General features: G+C 42.1%; 1 protein-coding gene across 3 annotated transcripts in view; it reads left to right on the plus strand.

Annotated features, from left to right (window-relative positions):
* The window catches only part of FBXL5 (F-box and leucine rich repeat protein 5), a 65057-nt gene that overhangs the window by 9165 nt on the left and 35766 nt on the right, over nucleotides 1–20126 (plus strand). The window contains exon 1 of one of the 3 annotated variants that reach the window (XM_053577451.1): nucleotides 4848–4866. The exons of 1 other annotated variant lie outside the window; for it this stretch is intronic. Coding sequence is in view for 1 of the 2 variants with exons in the window: in XM_053577450.1 (XP_053433425.1) it covers nucleotides 9988–10071 (84 nt within the window). In the remaining variant the exon portion in view is untranslated. Of the gene's footprint in view, nucleotides 1–4847; nucleotides 4867–9868; nucleotides 10072–20126 lie in introns of those variants that run through there. One more of the 3 variants, XM_053577450.1, reaches the window with a different exon arrangement.

Genomic DNA, 20126 nt, shown 5'->3' on the forward strand with positions numbered 1-20126 from the left:
GGGATCATATATTACCTAAAAAGATAAAAAGTTTACATGGATGGAGCTGCAACAGATTCTTCTTAGCAAAGTATCACAAGAAGGGAAGAAAAAGTATCCAGTGTACTCAGCCCTACTATGAAACTAATTTATAGCTTTCATATGAAAGCTATAACCCAATTATAGCCCAAGAATATGGGGAAAGGGGAAGGGAGGGGAGGAGAGGGGGATGATGGGTGGAGGGAGGGTAATTAGTGGGACCACACCCATGGTGCATCTTACAAGGGTACATGTGAAACTTACTAAATGTAGAATATAAATGTCTCAACACAATAACTAAGAAAATGTTAACCAGTTTGATGAAAATATTTCAAATTGGGGCGGCGCCTGTGGCTCAGTTGGTAAGGCGCCGGCCCCATATACCGAGGGTGGCAGGTTCAAACCCGGCCCCGGCTGAACTGCAACCAAAAACTAGCTGGGCTTTGTGGTGGGCGCCTGTAGTCCCAGCTACTTGGGAGGCTGAGACAAGAGAATCGCTTAAGCCCAGGAGTTGGAGGTTGCTGTGAGCTGTGTGATGCCATGGCACTCTACCGAGGGCCATAAAGTGAGACTCTGTCTCTACAAAAAAAAAAAAAAAAAGAAAATATTTCAAATTGTATATAAAACCAGCACATTGTACCCCATGATTGCATTAATGTACACAGCTATGATTTAATAAAAAAAAAAAGGTAAAAGTTTTGAAGCTAGACTGACTAAGTGTGAGTCTTGGCCCTGCTATTTGTTAGTGGGATGGCCCTGGGCAAGTTATAAACCCTCTTTGTTTCAGGTTTTTCATCTGTAAAATCTGGATTATAATAGCGCTTATATCCCTCATATAGTTATTCTGTGAATAGGAATAATTTCATACCAAAAGTTTTTAGTGCCTTGAACACACGTTTATTTAGTATCATTATTCTAGCTAGAATAACGAAATGAACAACAATAATAAACGCTAGTAAGATGAGGATTCAGAAGGCTTGGGAAACTCAGTGGATGAAGGAAATAATTCACTTTTGGATATACTGAATCAGTACTTTCTGACACAGGGTAGTCACATAGTGTTTGCAGAATAATAACAGAAAAAAAGCTGGTTTTTCTTTAAAAAAAAAAAAAGCTTAAAAAAAAAGGATCATATGGCCGGGTGAGGTGGTTCACACCTGTAATCCTAGTACTCTGGAAAGCCGAGGCGGGTGGAAGCTTGAGCTCACAAGTTTGAGACCAGCATGAGCAAAAGCGAGATCCCATCTCAACTACAAAACAGAAAAACTGAGGCCAAAGAATTGCTTGAGCCCAAGTTGGAGGTTGGTGTGAGCTATGATGCCACAGCACTTTATCCAGGGTGACTCTTGTCTCAAAAACAAACAAAAAGATCATATCCTGGGTACTCTCTAATTCTTGAACTATCTTTCACTACACCAGTCTCATTAAACTCTCTCCACAGCCCTGGGAGCTAGGCAGTGTTATTCCCATTTCACAGCTGATTTAGCAGAGTAGTGAACAAGTTTGGAGGTGTTTAAAAGGACTGTGCATCTTATTAGATATTGAAGTGGCTTAACAATATTAGCTAAAATATTTCAAATATCCAGATTTGTGGCTTAACAATGTTAGCAAAAATCTCTTTCTCTGAAAGCAAACGAGATTCTGGTTTACTCTGCTGATGTAAGTGAGAAAATAGACCAGCTGAGATTTGAACCCAGACAATCTGACTCCAGCTCTATCATGCTGAGCAGTGGTTTAAACCATTTTGAAACCTCTGGCCCCTAATATCTCAATGGAGATGTTGGGACTAGAGTCTATTGAGATAGAGCATCCTACTTCACACCGTATTAGATGTTTAATAATAAAGATACCTTTTATTGAGTGGCAGTCTTCACAATAACCCATGAAGGTATTATAATCAATGTTTTACTGCAGTGAAAATTCCCCAGAGATGTTCAGGAATATCCATGGTTATGTAACTATTACTAGTAAGCAGCAGAGGAGATTTGAGTTCAAATCTATTTGCTCTAAAAATTTATACTATTTCTATATTTCTAAATTTAGCTATATTATATTTAGTATATCATATTGTGTTTTGCAAATGATACTATGACTTCAATGGACTCTGCAACCACCTTATCAAATCTGAAAAACAGATTTAATTAGGGAAGCATTAAATCGCTCAGACTTTAGTTGCATCATATATAAAGCCCTAGACCTTGCCCCAAATGTGCTGAATCAAATTTCCAAGGGTGAGTCTCAAATATCACATCTTTAAAATTACCTGATGTGATTCTGGTGTAGGTGCTTTGAGGAACATAAAGGATGGGGTTTTAATTCAGGTACTCTTGCCATGAGCTCCCTGGCTGAAGTCTGAATGCGTTTGCATTACAAGTACCATATAGTTTACTGCCTCTTAATTATTATTTCATATCTGCTATTGTTAATGTCACCGAGCACCAGCACGTAGCTGAGAACCAGGAAGCAGCCTATCTGCCTTCCCCTGTCCATGATTCCCCACTGTCTGTGCCACATGGCCACAGGGTCAGACTTGCCGTTAACATAAAGTAAAGGTGTGGTAATTCTGTAAGGAGAGAATACTGGCTTCAGCTCATACTTTGCCTTTCTGAACTTCGTTCCCCTCATCTGTAAAATTGCATTGACAGAATCTACTTCACAACATTATGAGATAATGTGTTGCCTCGTATATTGTTAGTGTTTCAATAACCAATGGCTAGCGTCAGTGTGTACAACACGCTTACCTTTGTCGGGGAAGATCACAGAAGCATTATACTAAACGTGTGTAGGGGAAGGGGTGTCATTTCTCAGGAACGTTCAGCAAGAGACTGGCAAGATTCAAGACAAGGTTAAAATTGTAATTCTTCACGAATAACAGCATTCCTTTTATTTTGACCCATCCTAAAGCTGATCTATATTAGACAGTTAACATTTGGTAAACATTTCATAACCACCTCCTATTGTATTGCTCACCCTGCAGACTAGGTCAGTATGACCTAATTTTTTGTTTTTGTTTTTAAGACAGTCTCACTCTGTCACCCCAGGCTAGAGCGCTGTGGCATCAGCCTAGCTTACAGCAATCTCAAACTCCTGGGTTCAAGCAATCCTCCTGCCTCAGCTTCCCGAAATGCTGGAACTACAGATGTCTACCACAATGCCAAGATAATGTTTTCTGCTTTTAGTAGAGACAGGGTCACACCCTTGCTCAGGTTGATCTTGAACTCCTGAGCTCTAGTGATCCTCTTGCCTTGGCCTCCTAGAGTGCTAGGATTACAGGCATGAGCCGCTGCCCAGCCTCTACTGTTTTCTTTTATGGGTTAGTTATTCAGCTAGGGAAACATTATTTTGATAAAGATCTGGTAGGAATAAATGTGCACACTTAAACTTTAAAGCCACAAACTTATTAAGTATTCTGCTACTCCTTGTCAGCAAGATGAACAACTTTGCAAAGAAAACAAAATGTAACGTAACTACAGTATCCACGACCTAGGAATGTTTAAATAATATAAAGATAATTGATTGATGCAATTTTAACTCCCTACGGAATGCTGTTTAGGAAAAGAAACTTTACCTTTCACCATTCCTAGGCTGGGAATACCAAAGAGAGGCTTATTTAATTGTCCAAATTGAGCTTTTTATTATCAATGGTTTCTAATGACTTTTCAAAGGAACAAGGTATCCCTAATAATCTCTTGGAATATTCTTATAAGTTTAAACATATAGCAATATGAAAAGATAGGATTCATGCTAGTGTGTCAGGTGCTGTGAAGGTCTGTTGCACTCACGGATTCAGTTAGTCTTTACAACAGCTCTGCCAGATTACCTGTGACTCATTCTCACAGTGTATCAAGTGAGGACCCAGAAACTCAGGGAGACAAGGTAATCCGCCCCATTATACCATAGGGAAGGGTAGAGCTGGAAAGGGATCTGTCTGAGCCTGAGCTCAGACTCTTTTTTTTCTACTCTTCCCCCAAGCCATCATAAAAAAGGGGGGGGGGCATTATTTATTTATTTTGCAGTTTTTGTCATGGGCTGGATTTGAACCCGCCACCTCCGGCATATGGGGCCGGCGCCCTACCCCTTTAAGCCACAGGCGCCGCCCATTTATTTATTTTTTGTAATGAACATATGACAGCTTGACTGAAACCTCACAAAAGAACGTGATGTGGAACTGCCCAGCTAGGCCACTACAGAATTCCAGATCCTCTGAAATAGTAAGGGTTTCTATCTTAAGACACTAGGTTTTGGGGTAATTTTTTATTCAACAATAGATCACTAATACATGAACAAAAGAAAAGAAGACCTGAATCTTGGGTAAGCCACTGTCATTTTCTATTTTCTGTCACTTGCAACAAACCTAACTCCTCTTTCCAGTTAAATGAATTTGTAGACTTAACTAAAAACACTGCTTTCGGTGCTGTTCCTAGGATTCCTGGAAACAGAACAGGCAGAGACCAAAGGGAACATCTTGTCCAATCCCCTAGTCTTACAGGGAAAAGTAATAGCTGAAATGTTCTGTTTCCAGGCCAGCCTCTCTGCTAAATTCCATTCATGTTTCATTCTCAGGATACCCTGTGAGGTATCCATTTACAGATGAAGAAACTGGGCCCACATTCCTACCCATTTTGCTTTATTCTCTCTCTATGTTCAAGAACAGTTAAATTACAAACCTCTGACAAAGTTTTTTTCCAATCTTACACACTAGGGAAAAGATCTATAGTAGGCTGAAGAATCACTTTGGTAGAGACAAGTGAATGGAACTCATCACAGTTAAAATGGTTACATAAATAAAATAATGATGGATTCAAGGTCATCATTTGACTGACTTACCTGGCTGATTTCCCCCAAGAGGTAAGTGTAAGAGAGTCCTTTTTGTGTGTGTTGTAGATGAATTAATAGGCATTCATTATTTAGCCCTCCTCATCACTCAGAAGTTTCCCAGACCAATCTGCATATGTGAGGGAACTAAGGCCCCAGAATGGGCAAGTGATTTGCCCTGGGTCTCATGGATGGGCAGGTAGTGGCAAAGGTAGGATTAGAACTCAGGTCACTGTTTTATTTATTAGCCAGTCTGTTCCAAAAGAGCAGTTATTAGTGAATAGGACTTATGCATACGACCTCTGTGTTTCTTTCTGCCTGCACAGTCTCAGCATTTTAAAATTTGGGAGGAGTTGCCTTACGTAACTGGGGACAATTTTGTACTGTTTTGATTTTTTTTTTTAAATGTCAGGGGCAGGGAGGAAGGAAACAACTGATACTTTCCCTAAACATGCCTCCACCCCCACCCCCACAGGCCGGGATTAAGCAATCATCTGCCAGATTTCATCATTACAATAATGTAAGCCTGATACTTTACAGGAAGCTTATTGTTCCTTTCCATTTCAGAAGCTTGTGATATTTTCCCTCACAACATGGTGCAAACAGCTGAGTTGAGCTGTTCAAGAGACCAGACGCCTTTCCCTCAGGCCACATACACTGTACCATTCTTGCTCCGGGCAAGTCAGGCCATAATAGAGCCTTTGATTAGAGGTCAAGGTGTGGTTGTTGACTTGGCAGTATATCTTAAGAGCAAGGTAGGTGACACAGAGATATACTTAGGAAACGGAAGACTCTTGTCTGCTTGGAGTTTTTGCGAAGAATCATGGCCTGCTATATACATTCTATCTCCATCTTGCAATGAAACACACTATGGTTTCAACATTATCTAAACTTCTCTTCAAAAGGCGATCTAAGAAATGGGACTGCATATTTAGACACTCCTGCAGTTTGCAGTGTAGCTCACATCCTCCTGGGAGAAGGATTCAGAAGTCCAGGTAAAGAGATGCCCACAGCTGGGTTTCACACAGTACCCAGTGTCTCGCCCGAGGGAAGAACGAGGAACTTTCTAGGGAGAACAACTGTTGAAACAAAACCTTTAAGTTGGGTGGTGCCTGTGCCTCATGGAGTAGGGCGCTGGACCTATATACTGGAGGTGGTGGGTTCAAACCTGGCCCCAGCCAAAAAAACTGAAAGAAAAAAAAAAACCCCAAAACTTTAAGTTATAGCTCACTTTGATTAATTTTTCTTAAAACTTTATATATGTTACTGAATAACAGGGGAATTTTGATTTGTAAAGACCTTTCACATTCTCATTTATGAAGCAAGAAGTATTAGATGCCAACTATGTTTGGTCACTACTTGTTCTGGGAACATAGATAAAGGCAGACAAGCACATTACATGTAATGTCAGGTATTCAAAATTGTTAAGAAACAAGATAAATTATTAGGCACACTTTTTTTTTCTTTTTTGTCAAAAATATTTGGTAGTTAACGCCATAGTCACTCACTAGAGGGACTAGAATGAACAAGAAAGAAACACTGATCCCTGCAGCTGGGTCAGATGGGGTCAGGTGATGTGTCACTTTGAATCTTCTTGAAAGCTGTTGAGAATTTCAAGAACAGTGATGTGGATTTATTCAACTTTATGTCCTGAGCCCCTGTTGCATAGTAGGTGTCCAATTATGATGACTAAGTGAAAATAAACTCCCTGGAGTCCCACATGGATAATTCTTTTAAATCTTTCATGCTGAGCCTAAGAGCACCTTCTACCAGAAGGTCTTCTCTGGCTGTCCAGAAAGTAGATTAAGGGACCATCCTGTTCTGTGTCTTATCCCATTTTCTGTTTCTTATAACAGAATAGATGCAACTGGGTAATTTATAAAGAAAAGAAATTTATTTCTTAGAGCTATGGAGGCTGAGAAGTATAAGGTCGAGGGGCATATCTGGAGAGGGCCTTTCTGCTGACAGGGTCTCTGCAGAGTCCTGAGAAGGTATGGGGCATCACCTGGCAAGGGGGCTGAACGTGCTCGCTCAGGTCTCTCTTTCTCTTCTTATAAAGCTACCATTCCCAATCCCATGATAACCCATTAATCCATTTATGAGGGGAGAGCCCTCACAACACAACCAACTCTAAAGGCTCCAATTCTTACTACTGCCCCTTAGGGATTAAGTTTCAGCATGAGTTTTAGAGGTGACAACCACTCAAACGGTAACAACCATTGGTCATCAGAAGCTGCTGCAGCATTTGCTGCTAGGCTGTTCTGACTGACCGTGAAGATCAGCTCTGGTATTGATTCAGGACTGTGATTGCACTTGTCTTGCAATTGAAACGCTCTTTCATTGCTTGTTTTCATAACTAACCCCCCACTGGGGGAAGTGCTGTGTCACATGCTTAAAATAAATAAGAGTAAAATGCCTTAGAATTGACTTTCCCTGACTAGTAACCTTTTCCAGCATCCTCAAAACTAGGGTTGGAAAATACTACCTGGGAAGAGGCCCAGTGTCATCATATTTTTAGATTGCCAAGGGATCCTTTGATTTTCTTCCCCTGTAGCATCAAGTTTTTCAGAGAGAATGTGAGTGGTAAGAAAACACCAACCCCACCAGGTGCTGTATTATGTGGACTTTCACTGCTGTGTTCCTCAGCCAGGCTCCTTTGGGGGGCCGGTGGCTAGGTGACCTGTTAGCATTCTCTGCTGTCATATATATACCCAAGGAAGTCATATAGTGAGGTGATTAAAACGACGACCTTGGCTTTAATAACAGTTCCTATCTGCTGTAGTTGCAGTAACCTCCAGTAACGATACTTCACTCATCAGTGACCTCTCTCTAGAACTAAAGTTCAATATCAATCAGTCATTTATTCTGGATAAATCCCGTGATTAATTGCCACATTACTCAGCATATGGAGCTATGTTAACAGCTTCTATTGAAGGGAAAAAATGACCCACAGGGCTTATTTTTATCACTTTCTTTCATTTTGTCATCTTAAACAAATTCCTTGAGATGGCCAGAGTCCAAGGTGGCTGTTAATATTGTCCAGCTGAATACACAGCTTCAAATCTGGATTACAGTGAAACTGTGTGTGGATGGATTTTTTGTTGTTGCTTTTTAATGTACCTGGTTTTAGTATATGCTAATAACAGTAGGGGCAAAAACAGATCAATGGGAAATACAACATGGTATAGTAAAAGTTAGTTAAAATGAGGAAATTACAGCATGCCACAAAATTCCCTCATTCCTTCTTTATTCAACAAATATTTACTTAGTATTAACTGTATGATGGATACCTGTCCAAGAGCTAAGGATAAAACAGTGCTTATTCTTGCAGAACTCATTTCTTTACATAACTGGTTCACCTGAGGTCTGCTTCTACACTCCAAGATAGCTGAAAGATCAGAATGAAGTACAGAAACGGGGTAAAAAAAAAAAGTGTCTTCTGGGGTTATTAAAAAATACCAAGGCAAAGCCCTAGGGAAAGAGCAGAGGAAAGGGGGGCACAACTGGGTAAAAGGGAGGACAGACGAAGAAACATTGATCTACCAAGGATTTTATCATTCTCTCTCTCAAGCATTATTCCCACTTGTTTAGTACAGACGGTGTAGAAGCCATCTCTGTATTCCAGCTAATATGGCGCCTGGGAGGGTATTACCAGACCTAGATTTACATGGCCAGAGTATTTATTCGCTAATTTGTGGAACCCTAGGCCACTATCCAAACGTCTTCAGGTCTTTCCTATACGACTACCTCATAGAGTTTTTTCATTTAATATTAACAGATTGCACAGAGTACTGACTACCTGTGCTAGATACTGTAATATTATAAGCACTTCAAATATATAAATTTGCTTCATCTTCATGAAAATCCTATAAAGTGTTATTACTCCCATTTTATTTTTGAAAATAATTAATCCTAGCACCCTCATTTCATTTAGGAGGAAAGGGAGGCACAAAGAAGTCACGTGGCTGGCTCATGGCTGCACCACCTCTGTGGCAAAATCCAATTCCCTCTCGAGTCTGTGACTTAACTCTTGCTGACATAGGATCAGAACTAAACAGGATGCATTCCGCTGCGAAGTTCCTTCTCACCTCCTTCTACTGCGTTATTTGCTATTTATTGGACCCCCGTGTTGTCACGGAACTGTGACAGGGACCAGAGATAGAAGACAGAACACAGCTAATCTAGTTCTTGCCCTCCTGGAGTTTACGGCCACCAGCCCGTAACATCCACCCCAGGTTCTCCCCTACCCGGTTTCCTCCCATTTCTCTATCCGTTCATCCCTCCTCCAGCCAATAGTGGAGAAATGACGAGGCAGAATGGAGAAGGGGGTCTCCCGGGGGCGGCTGGGGACATGCTTCCCCGGGTAGTGCCGTTCCGTCCTCTTCTTTCTCTCTGAGCCTCGGCTTAAAATGGAGGGCTCGGTCCCAAGGTCCTTTCCCGCACGAACCTCCCGCAGCACCACCCTCCCCCCAGCCCGCAGGCCCACGTGGCCTCTCCGCGCCCGGGAGGTGCGTTTCCGTCCCCGCATCCCCAGACACGGTTTCTCCCTTGGCCGCGTCCCCTGGACTCCACGAGGCCTTCCCCCCGCGGGCTCTGCCCACCCCGCACCGGGCCGCGCCTGCCGCCCCCGGTGGCTTGCACGAGCCCGGTTCGTGGGCCTCCGAGCCGCGGGAGGACGGCGTGGCCTGCGCTCGGCCCGGCGACCCCGCCAACAGGACACCGCGGCCTGGGCGCCCAGGCCGAGCTCGCGGCCCTCTCCGCGGCCATTGTGCTCGGCCCCCTCGGCCTCCAGGCCTGGTGGGCAGAGCGTCACTCAGGCGACATCTCCCCTCAGACACTGTGCTTTTACGTGGGGAGACAAACGGGGTAAAGGCTTGGGTTCTTCTCCCAGGCCATGAAGAGCACAGGGAACGAAAAGAGCGCGGGCGGGAGGCAGCAGCCGCGAGCCTCCGTGCGCGCCCGGTCACGTGGGCCGCGGGAACCGCATGGCGGCGGCTCGCGCGCACCCGCGTCTCCGCCGGCCGGGCTGCCCGGGCGCGCGCGCCGACGGGGCGGGCGCATGCGCGTGGGGGCGCGCCGCCTCTGCCCCGCGGCGAGGGTGTCTATGGAGAGGCGGCGGCCGCGGCTGCTGAGGCGGAGGTTGAGGCTGTGGCGATGGCGCCCTTCCCTGAAGAAGTGGACGTCTTCACCGCCCCGCACTGGCGGATGAAGCAATTGGTGGGGCTCTACTGCGACAAGGTAACGGAGCGCAGGGCTGGCCGCTCCGGGCGGTACGGGCGGCGAGGAGGAGCGGGCCAGCTCCCCGGGGCGGCCTGGTCTGCGCGGAGCCCGCAGCCCCCGGGGCCGCCTGCGCAGCTGTCAGCGCCGCGCCGCCGCCCGCACCTCCCGCCCGCCGCGGGGCCCTCGGGGAGTCGCGTCTCGGCTCGGACGCGCCCTCGGGGCGGGCGGCGCAGCCTCCTCCCCGCACCGTCCTCGGCCTGGGGCCCGGCGGGCCGAGGGGGGTGGTGCGCTCGCTGCCCACCCGCCGCCCTCGGGGCCGGCCCCCTCCTGCCCACGCAGCCTGGGACCTGGCCTCGGCCACCTGCGGCGGGCTTCCCATCGCGGGGAGTAGGCCGTCTCCGCCGCTGTCCTCGTCCCATCGCTCCCCCACCCCCGCGCCTGTCTCGGGGCTCGCCGGGTTTTTCTACAAACCCCCATCCATCCTTCTAAGGAATCTCCAGCTTCTCCCCACGACCCGCTGCTTATGTTCCCCCCACACACCCTTTCCCGGGTTGGATTGGGGAGAAAAAGCAGGTTTAGGAATTAAAGAACCCTCCCTCTTTATGGGTGGTTATCTTGCTCCTTGGAACTTTGCCGCCAGCATTGACTGGAGGTGGATTTTGTCCTAAGACATCTATTCTCTGTTGGAATTCTTTGCTCGGGTGCGAATGAAAGGGCCTCGGGAAAAGTTGGTTTAACTGTGAGAACCATTTTGGACTCTTAATTGGTGCAGCATAAGCTGAAAAAGCACTTTCCTGGCAATAGTTGGGGACGCTTACTAATGATTTTAAAAAACAATATTCAAATTTCACTTTTTGGCCTGTTTATATTGGGGAAAGTCACGTGGCTATGCCGCAAACTCCTGTTAGTTGTAAAAATGAACCTAATAACAGCACTTAGATGACTATTGTTTAAGTATACAAATCAACTTTTCGGACTTTTCAGGAATTACATGGCATTAAGCAGAACCTTTGTAACAGAAAAGAGGGGGGCCTTCCAGCCCAGCCAGGTGGGTGGAGGATGTCCACAGTGTTCACTGCCAGGCCACACTCCACACCAGCAACGTAAAGCCTAAGGCTGAGTTTCAACTCTTAGCACTCCTGCTCCACAATCATCTTCTCCTTCTCTCCATTTTGTAAATTTAAAAATACCTAATTCAGATGTAGTTTGAAACACCAGGAGTGTCTAGGACAGTGATTGCATCCTTGGTTGCTTATTAGAATTAATCTCAAAGCTGTTAAAAACCCAAGGCCCAAATCACTAAAATTAAGATCTCTGAGGGGGAACACACACATCAAGAGTAAGTTAAACCTGTCCAGGAGAGTGTAGCGTGCAGGCAAGGATGAGAACCGCTCGTATGGGAGAAGCTTGAGGAATGGTTAAGGCTCAAGGTATTAAGCGGAAGTGTATACCCTTGCATCCAGTTAGCTATATTGTAGTGTTTTTACCCCTTTAGCTTTTGAATTGAGTTCATTATTATAGGATCTTTCTTTGCAGAAAAGAAAAAATGGGAGGGGGAGCTTTTTACTTTCTCAGAATCAGAAAGGGAAGTTACTGAGGACTAGTGGAATTCAAGGTTTTCTCTCACTTAGGCCGTGAAGAAGTAGCCCAGAGATCACCTGAATTGATGTCAAGAATTTTATGCATATTTTTCCTAGAGGTTTTGCACCCTTCATCAAATTTCCAAATGATTATGACCTCCCAAAATAATCACAGGTTTATTAATTTGTGTATTATGCTAACTAGCCTTATTTTAAAATTTTCAAGAAGTCGTTTATTATTTTTGAGCATCATATCCTGGTGATTGTGAACATTTGAACAAATTCTGAAAAGGCAGTTTTTTTTTTTTTTTTGTCAAGACAGATTCTCATTTTATGGCCCTCGGTAGAGTGCCTATTTAAAAAAAAAAAAGTAAAAAATCTTTACAGTAATCAATTATTCCTTCTTGCATAACTAGTTTAATAAAGCTTTTTCAGTTTAACATAGTGTAAGTCAGAATTATCACTAATTCTGAATTACTTAGATATAGTTAATGAGATTGTTTTATATATTCATCCAGAAGATTAAAAGTCCAGTTTTCTGAACTGTGACCAAGGTGATTTAGAAAAAAATGAAAAAAGCTGCATAGGAATTTTATGTCTGAATTTCTTCTTGATGCTAATAACCAATGGAAATCTCTGGTAAGATGACCTTTGGGAGCTAGAGTGGAAAAATAAGTATTTTGTAATGGCTGAATAGTCTTAAATGAATTAAAGGAAGAGTGTCTTGTTCATTTGTCATCTCAAGTTTTGCCATCATCACCTTTGGTTTTGTAGGCCACGGATATCCAACTCAAGTATTTCACTGTGCTGTGTTACAAATTTTGGCTCTGAAGGCCCAGTTACTATACAGAAGTCAGTTTTATTTCCAGTATTCAACTTTTCAGGTGCAATATATATTAGAAGTATTTTTTTATTTACTAGCATCAAATAAATCATTTATGTGCTTAAATTAGTTTACTTAGAATAATTTATTGTGAAGTTTTCTTAGGTCTCTTAGGTCATTAAAACCTTTTTTTTTTTTAAGGTATAAAAGTGGATTTTAGCACGAGAAAAAGCACAATGAATTTTCAAAAGCTGACTAATGCCATATGTCTTAGCCTGTTTTAAATATTGCTGTATAATACCTAATTTAATGCTTTGCTCATGGGTTTCCTCTTACATTTTCAAAAGGTTTTATGGAAAGGTTTTTCATGTTTGTTATCCAGACAACAGTCCTTTGAAGTAGGCAAAGGCAGGCGGGGGTTTCTGTTTTATGGCTGGGATTTGTGGGCCTAGATTAGCTGGGCCAAGGTTACATAAGCAGTCAGTGACAGATCCAGGTGGAAGCCCGAGTCAGTATTAGGTCTTATAGTTTTAATTTTCTTTGTGTGAATCTATAGGTGTTTTCTGATTTTTTTTAGGTGGTAATCTGCAAAGAAATTCTTTCTGCTAATTCACCGACCTTCCAAAGTGGGTGATTTTAGTGAAATTTGCATTGAATGACATTCCTTTTCTATTTTACTTCATCACGTTCCTCTGGTTCTCAAAGCTTAACTCCATCAAATTCTGTCACCGAGCATGGAATTTTCTGCTGTCTGCCCTGTAGTACCTTATGTTGGCAATTCGAGATGTGGTACCTAGTCTTAAGGAATTTACAAACTAACACATAATAAGATCTATGCCAGGATGAAATCTAAATAGGAAATAGAGTTATCTGGTCAGCTCTACATTAGAGTGTCAGTAATGGTCTCTTTGAATTGATTTCTGAAAACAAAACAGGTGCTGGTTGTAAAGATGTGGTTAGTGCAGAGTTCCAGGCATATATATATAAACCAGTTATAAAAAACTCAGGTGGTGGAGCCTTAGGGAGTGCCCAAGTTTTTCAGGTAAGAGTACCTACTTTATCATTTCATAAAGGAAGGATATGTTATGGCCAGAACCCTTCAAGAAAGAAGCTCAGGGGGCGGTGCCTGTGGCTCAGTGAGTAGGGCGCCGGCCCCATATGCCGAGGGTGGCGGGTTCAAACCCAGCCCCAGCCAAACTGCAACAAAAAAATAGCCAGGCGTTGTGGTGGGTGCCTGTAGTCCCAGCTGCTCGGGAGGCTGAGGCAAGAGAATCGCGTAAGCCCAAGAGGTAGAGGTTGCTGTGAGACATGCGACGCCACGGCACTGTATCCGAGGGCAGTACAAGTGAAACTGTCTCTACAGAAAAAAAAAAAAAAAGAAAGAAGCTCAGACTAGTATGAATAGGTTATTTTTTAAATAATTGAATGAATGTACCTGTATGATCCATTTTCCTTGTTTTTTTCTTTTCTCTGCATACCTATAAAAACGTATTAACTGGGAAAATTATTTTTTCTTTTCTCTGCATACCTATAAAAATGTATTAACTGGGAAAATGTATTTTGGGAAAATTGGCTTGCTAGAGAAAGATTATGGAATAGAGAGCTAGGAGAGGAAGAAAAAGGGAATTTAATGAGTTCTTGCTACACATTTACATGACTTTTAATCTTTGCAAGAGCCCTGTAAAGACAAGTACAGTATTATCCTTCAAAGTTGAGGAAACAGGCTCGTCACCTGTGCTCAGTGGTTAGGGTGCTGATCCCATATAACAGGGCTGGCACGTTTGAACCGGCTTGGGCCTGCTAAACAACAATTAACAGCTGTAACAACAACAACAAAACCCAGCCAGGCTTTGTGGTGGGCGTCTGTAGTACCAGCTACATGGGAGGCTGAGAAAAAAATAATAAAGTTGAGGAAACAGAATGGTCATGGTGGCTCATGTACTTTGGGAGGCCATGGCAGGAGGATTCCTTGAGGTCAGGAGTTGGAGTCCAGCCAGATCAAGACCTAGAAAAAAGGATTATTTAGGCATGGTGGTGAGGATCTCACCAACAAGGGAGGCTGAGATGGGAGGATCACAGAGCCCAGGAACGTGAGGTTGCAGTGAGCTGTGATAACACCACAAATGAGGCCATTCCTGTAATGGCTGCTTCCTGGAAGGCTGTGTCAGGTGGAACCTCTTACTTAGCCTTAGCATCTGATCTGGAGCTGCAGGAATGGAAAAATTTCAAGTCAGATAGAATTATATGTATACACCATTTCTTTGGAACCTTCCATCTTCAAGATCCCAACATCATGACTACAGTTTGAACACAGTAGCTTAGTCTTCACTTCGCTGCTCTTGGTGCTGCCTGCTGTTGAAACATGGGAGCTGGAGGTATCAGGTGCAGTGGTCAGCATTACAGGCACCTGAACTTGCTGTGGGAATATGCTCCGAAGAGAGATGCACAGATGTGAGTTCGAGGGACCTCCTGACTCTAACCTTCCCCTGAAAATCTTTTCATTACTGGGCTAAACATGACCTCTGGTGTCTGAAAGTTTCCAAGAAACGGTAAATAGGGGAATTTCATATTCTTTGTTGTTCCCCTTAAATGGGAACAAATTGATACCTAAATGAGAAAAAATTTCTTCTTTACAACAAGTAATGCACTAACTAATTCAGCCTATGATTTGTATTTGCTGGTTAGAAAGGGGGTCAAAGAAGTATGATGGTTGAAATTTACATAAGTAACATCTAATAGTTTTAGAATTTTCAAAACATGTGAGATAGGAAGAAGGAATCTTTTGCCCAGAATCCTAGGAAATTACCACTGTTAAGTTGTAATGATTCCTGAACTGAGTCTTTTCTCTGTATTTTTATTATATTTTTGTTTTACCTCCCAAGTTGTTATTGTATTTAGATATCACATAGTCAAAAATTTAAACTTTTTGCCTGTAATCCCAGCATTTGAGAGACTGAGGCAGGTGGATTGCCTGAGCTCACAGATTCTGGACCAGCCTGAGCAAGAGCAAGACTCTCATCTCTAAAAAGTAGCTGGGTGTTGTGGCGGGCATCTGTGGTCCCAGCTACTTGGGTGGCTCACGCAAGAGAATCGCTTAAGCCCAAGAGTTTGAGGTTGCTGTGAGTTGTGATGTCACGAAACTCTACAGAGGGTGACAAAGTGAGATTCTGTCTCAAGAAAAAAAAAAATTGAAGCTTTTATCTTTGGGTAAAAAACATTTAGAAAAATGTATTCAGAGTATCTAGTATAGAAATGGAAAACAGATTTGATATAAAACCCCCCTTCATGTTAATATTCGCATGGAGAAGAGATCTAATTTAAAAAAGAAATAAACTTTATATTAATTGAAAAAAATAAAGTTGAAGAAACAGTCTTAGTGGTTAAATTACTTACCCTACTTATTCAACTAGTAACAAGTAGAGCCTGAATTTGAATTTTTAGGATTTTTTCCCCCTCTGAAGCTGGTGGTTTTGCATTACCTTACTGGTTCTGCTACTTACTGCTCGCTCTGTGATTTTATGCAAAATGATTCACCTGTGGATCTTCATTTTTTTTTTTTTTTTTTTGAGACAGTGTCTCATTTTGTCACCCTCAGTAGAGTGCTGTAGTGCCATAGCTCACAGCAACCTCAAACTCTTGGGCTCAAGCGATTCTCTTGCCTCAGCCTCCCAAGTAGCTGGGACTACAGGCACCCACCACAACACCCAGCTATTTTTAGAGATGAGGTCTTGCTCTGGCTCAGGCTGGTCTAGAACCTGTGGGCTTAGGCAGTCCACCCACCTCAGCCTCTCAATGTGCTAGGATTACAGGTGTGAGCCGCTGCACTGGGCCTTGGATATTCGTTTTTTCTATCTGTAAAGTAAATTTGACCAGATAGTTAACTAAGGTTCCTTCACTGAGTGTAAATCTCCCTTGATTAAATGAAGTAATGTCTGGTTAGTAGACAGAAGGTAGAAACATTTCTGCAGGAATGATACTTGGATTTGTTTTTGTTATGCTATTGTTTTTATATTTTCTTTTTTTTTTTTTTGTAGAGACAGAGTCTCACTTTATGGCCCTCGGTAGAGTGCCATGGCCTCACACAGCTCACAGCAACCTCCAACTCCTGGGCTTAAGCGATTCTCTTGCCTCAGCCTCCTGAGTAGCTGGGACTACAGGCGCCCGCCACAACGCTCGGCTGTTTTTATATTTTCTTTTGAACTGTTGAAGCGACACATTACTTTTGAAATTAGTTTTGGTAATATTTTAGGTTGTAGCATATCTGAGACAAAATGAGTTATAAATTCTTTTAAGCTATGGAAGATACCTTGTTATTGTTTGTTACTATTTGATTATGAGTATCCTGTCCTACATAGGTACCTGGTTAAATTTGTGATGCACCTAAATGTACAATTTTAAAGGTCATTGAACTTTTGTACTCAAGACCATTAGTTTTCATAATTTGTTCTATGACCTATTAGGTCATAAATTGATTGTGTGGGTCAGAAACAACATAAAAAAATTAAATGGAAAAATAAATATTAGAATGTATCACAGTTTAGAGAGGGAAATATTGTTTCCTGAAATTTGAGGCTTTTATGATGTGTATGAATCTGGATATTGCATAGTAAAGATTATGGTTAACAATGTTTGAAAGATACTTCTCTAGAGCAACATTTCTCAACAGAAAGCCTATTGACATTTTGGGCCAGGTGATTGATTCTTTATTTTGGGAGTCGTCCTGTTCAGCCATATCCCTGGCTTTTCCCCACTAGATGTTAATAGCAGTGATAACCCAGATTGTCTCCAGGACTTGCCCTTTATCTCCTGGGGGACAAAATTGCTCTCCTGGTGAGCACTATGGAACAAATGTTCTTTCTGACAATTTACTCTCTTGGATCTGAAAAGTTAGCTTTGTGAATGGAACTAATGTGTCTGTGGGAAGAGTATAGTATTAGAGTTGTAGAAGTGTGGTCTCTGCTTTGTCTGCTAGGTGTATGATTTGGGGTAAGTTATTTTTCTAAGCTTCAGTTTTTTTAATCTATAAAAGTGGGAATTATTGTATACCTGCTTCCTAGATTGTTTTAAGAATTAAATGAGATCTGACAACACCCAGTGTAGGTTTGGTGCTCATAGCTCAGCAATTAGGGCACTGGCCACATGCCAGGGTTGGACAGGCCAGAGTCTGCTAAAAACAAACAACCAACAACAACAAAATAGTCAGGTGTGTGGTGGGCACCTGTAGTCCCAGCTACTTGGGGAGCCTGAGGCAAGAGAATTGCTTGAGCCCAAGAGTTAGAGGTTGCTGTGACACTGCGGCACTCAGAAGACTCTGTCTCAAAAATAAATAAATAATAAAAACACCCAGTACATCATAGGCCTCAGTGTGTCCCAGAAGTTATTAGTGTCTAGAATTATTTTTTTTCTCAGTCAAGCATGTATGTTTATTTTTGAGACAGAGTCTCACTATGTCACTATGTCACCCTCAGTAGAGTACCATGGTGTTACAGCTCACAGCAACTTCAAAATTTTAGGCTTAAGTGATTCACTTTCCTCAGCCTCCCAAGTAGCTGGGACTATAGGCACCCACCACAACACCTGGCTATTTTTTTTTTTGCTGTAGTTATCGTTGTTTAGCAGTCTCTGGCAGGGCTCAAACCTGCCAACCTCGGTGTATGTGGCTGGCGCCCTACACTGAGCTATAGGCGCCGAGCCATAAATAGATTTTTTTTAAAAGTTAAATCATATGTTTCTGGTTATTCTTTTTTTTTTTTTTTTTTGGCCAGAGCTGGGTTTGAACCCGGCACCTCTGGCATATGGGACCAGCGCCCTACCCCTTTGAGCCACAGACGCTGCCCTCTGGTTATTCTTTTAACTATTAAATCCACTAACTTTAGGTACCAGGTTAAAAACATTTGCTTTTTTGTTTGTTTGTTTGTTTGTTTTTGCTCTGTTTCCACTTATTTATCAAATCAGTGAATGTGTTGAGGATTTAATACAGATGAAACTTTTTTTTTTTTGTTTGTTTGTTTTTGGCCAGGGCTGGGTTTGAACCCGCCACCTCTCGCCCAATACAGATGAAACTTTTATTTCTTCAGCTTAAAAACCTATTTTTCTGTTCTCCACTGAGAGTGTGATTTTTATCTATTGATCTTTTTTTCCCACCTTCACTGAGGTATAGTTGACAAATAAAGATATATATTCAAGTGGTATAATGTGATGGTTTGATAGACATGTACATTATGTAGTGATTACTAAAATCAAATTAGTCAACACATTGATTCCACAGACAGTTACCCTTGGGGTTTGTGTGAGGGGTGAGGACACTGATGTGCTGTGCACGGAGCCTCAGATCGTATTTATGTTGTGGGGAAAGTTAGTGTTCTTTGAGAGAACACTATGAGAAGTGCTCCTCATTTCTAACCCCCAGCTCCTGGTAACTACTTTTCTACTTTGTGCTTCTGTGAGTTCTGCTTTTTTAGATTGTGTGTGTGAGGTCATATATTGTCTTTCTATGTCTGACTTACTTCGCGTAGTTACAGCGTCTTCCAGTTTCATCTGTGTCTTTGCAAATGGCAGGTTTTTCTTCTTTTTTAATGGCTGAATAATATTCCATTGTGTATATCACATTTTCTTTATTCATTTGTTGATAGCTGTTGTATGTATTACTACATAAACATTAAAGTTCTGCCAGTTACCGCAGTGTACGTGGGAGCACGGGCCGAGATCTTTTGGAGATGCTCATTTCATCTCCTTCGGCAGTAGGATTGCTGTATCATTATGAGAGTTCTGTTTTTAATTTTTTGAAGAAAAAATTCCATGCTGTTTTCCATAATGGCTATACCAGTTTCTTTAAGGATATCTAATGATATTTTAATTTGAGCTTTATATATGGGGTGTGGAACTCATGGATACAAAGGGTTGACTGTATTTACCTTTTTGCCATTAAAATAATTTATAGCCATTATTAATGCTTTTTTTTTTTGAATTTGTGTCATGTATTTCTACTAAGATTATTTTAAGATTTTTTTCCCAATAAAATGACAAATGATAGCTAGATGACAGAGCGTCAAAACAGAGACCAGCCACTGATGACTTCGTTATACCCTTGTGTGGCTTTTCTTATGGTATTTAAAATCCACAATGTGGGTTTAATTAAATCTATCCTACCTGTTTTTGGATGGCTTAGGAGCTAAGTGTTGTTTTTACATTTTTAAATAGTTGAAAAATATCAAAAGAATAATAATAATATGAAAATTACATGAAATTCAATTCAGTGTATAAATATAAAAGTTTTGGAAATAGAGCCACTTATTCACTTACGTATTGTCTGTGACTACTTTTGTGATACAACATCTGGGTTAAATAGTTGCTACATCTGTAGCCCAGCACTTCAGAAGGATCTCTTGAGGCCAAGAGTTCAAGACCAGCCTCAGGACAATATAATGAAACCCTGTCTCTACAAAAAATAGAAGTTAAAAAAAAATAGCTGGGTATGCTGGTGCACACCTGTATTTACAGTTACTCAGGAGGCTAAGGATGGAGGGAGGATCATTTGAGCTCAGGAGCTTGAACATTGCAATGAGATATGATTAATTGTTTCACCATACTCCAGCCTGGATGACAAAGACAGCCTGTCTCTAATGGAGAAAAAAAAATAGTTGCTATCAACCATATGCCCTGCAAAAGTT

This window comes from Nycticebus coucang, chromosome 23 (assembly GCF_027406575.1).
Source record: "Nycticebus coucang isolate mNycCou1 chromosome 23, mNycCou1.pri, whole genome shotgun sequence".
NCBI lineage: Eukaryota > Metazoa > Chordata > Mammalia > Primates > Lorisidae > Nycticebus > Nycticebus coucang.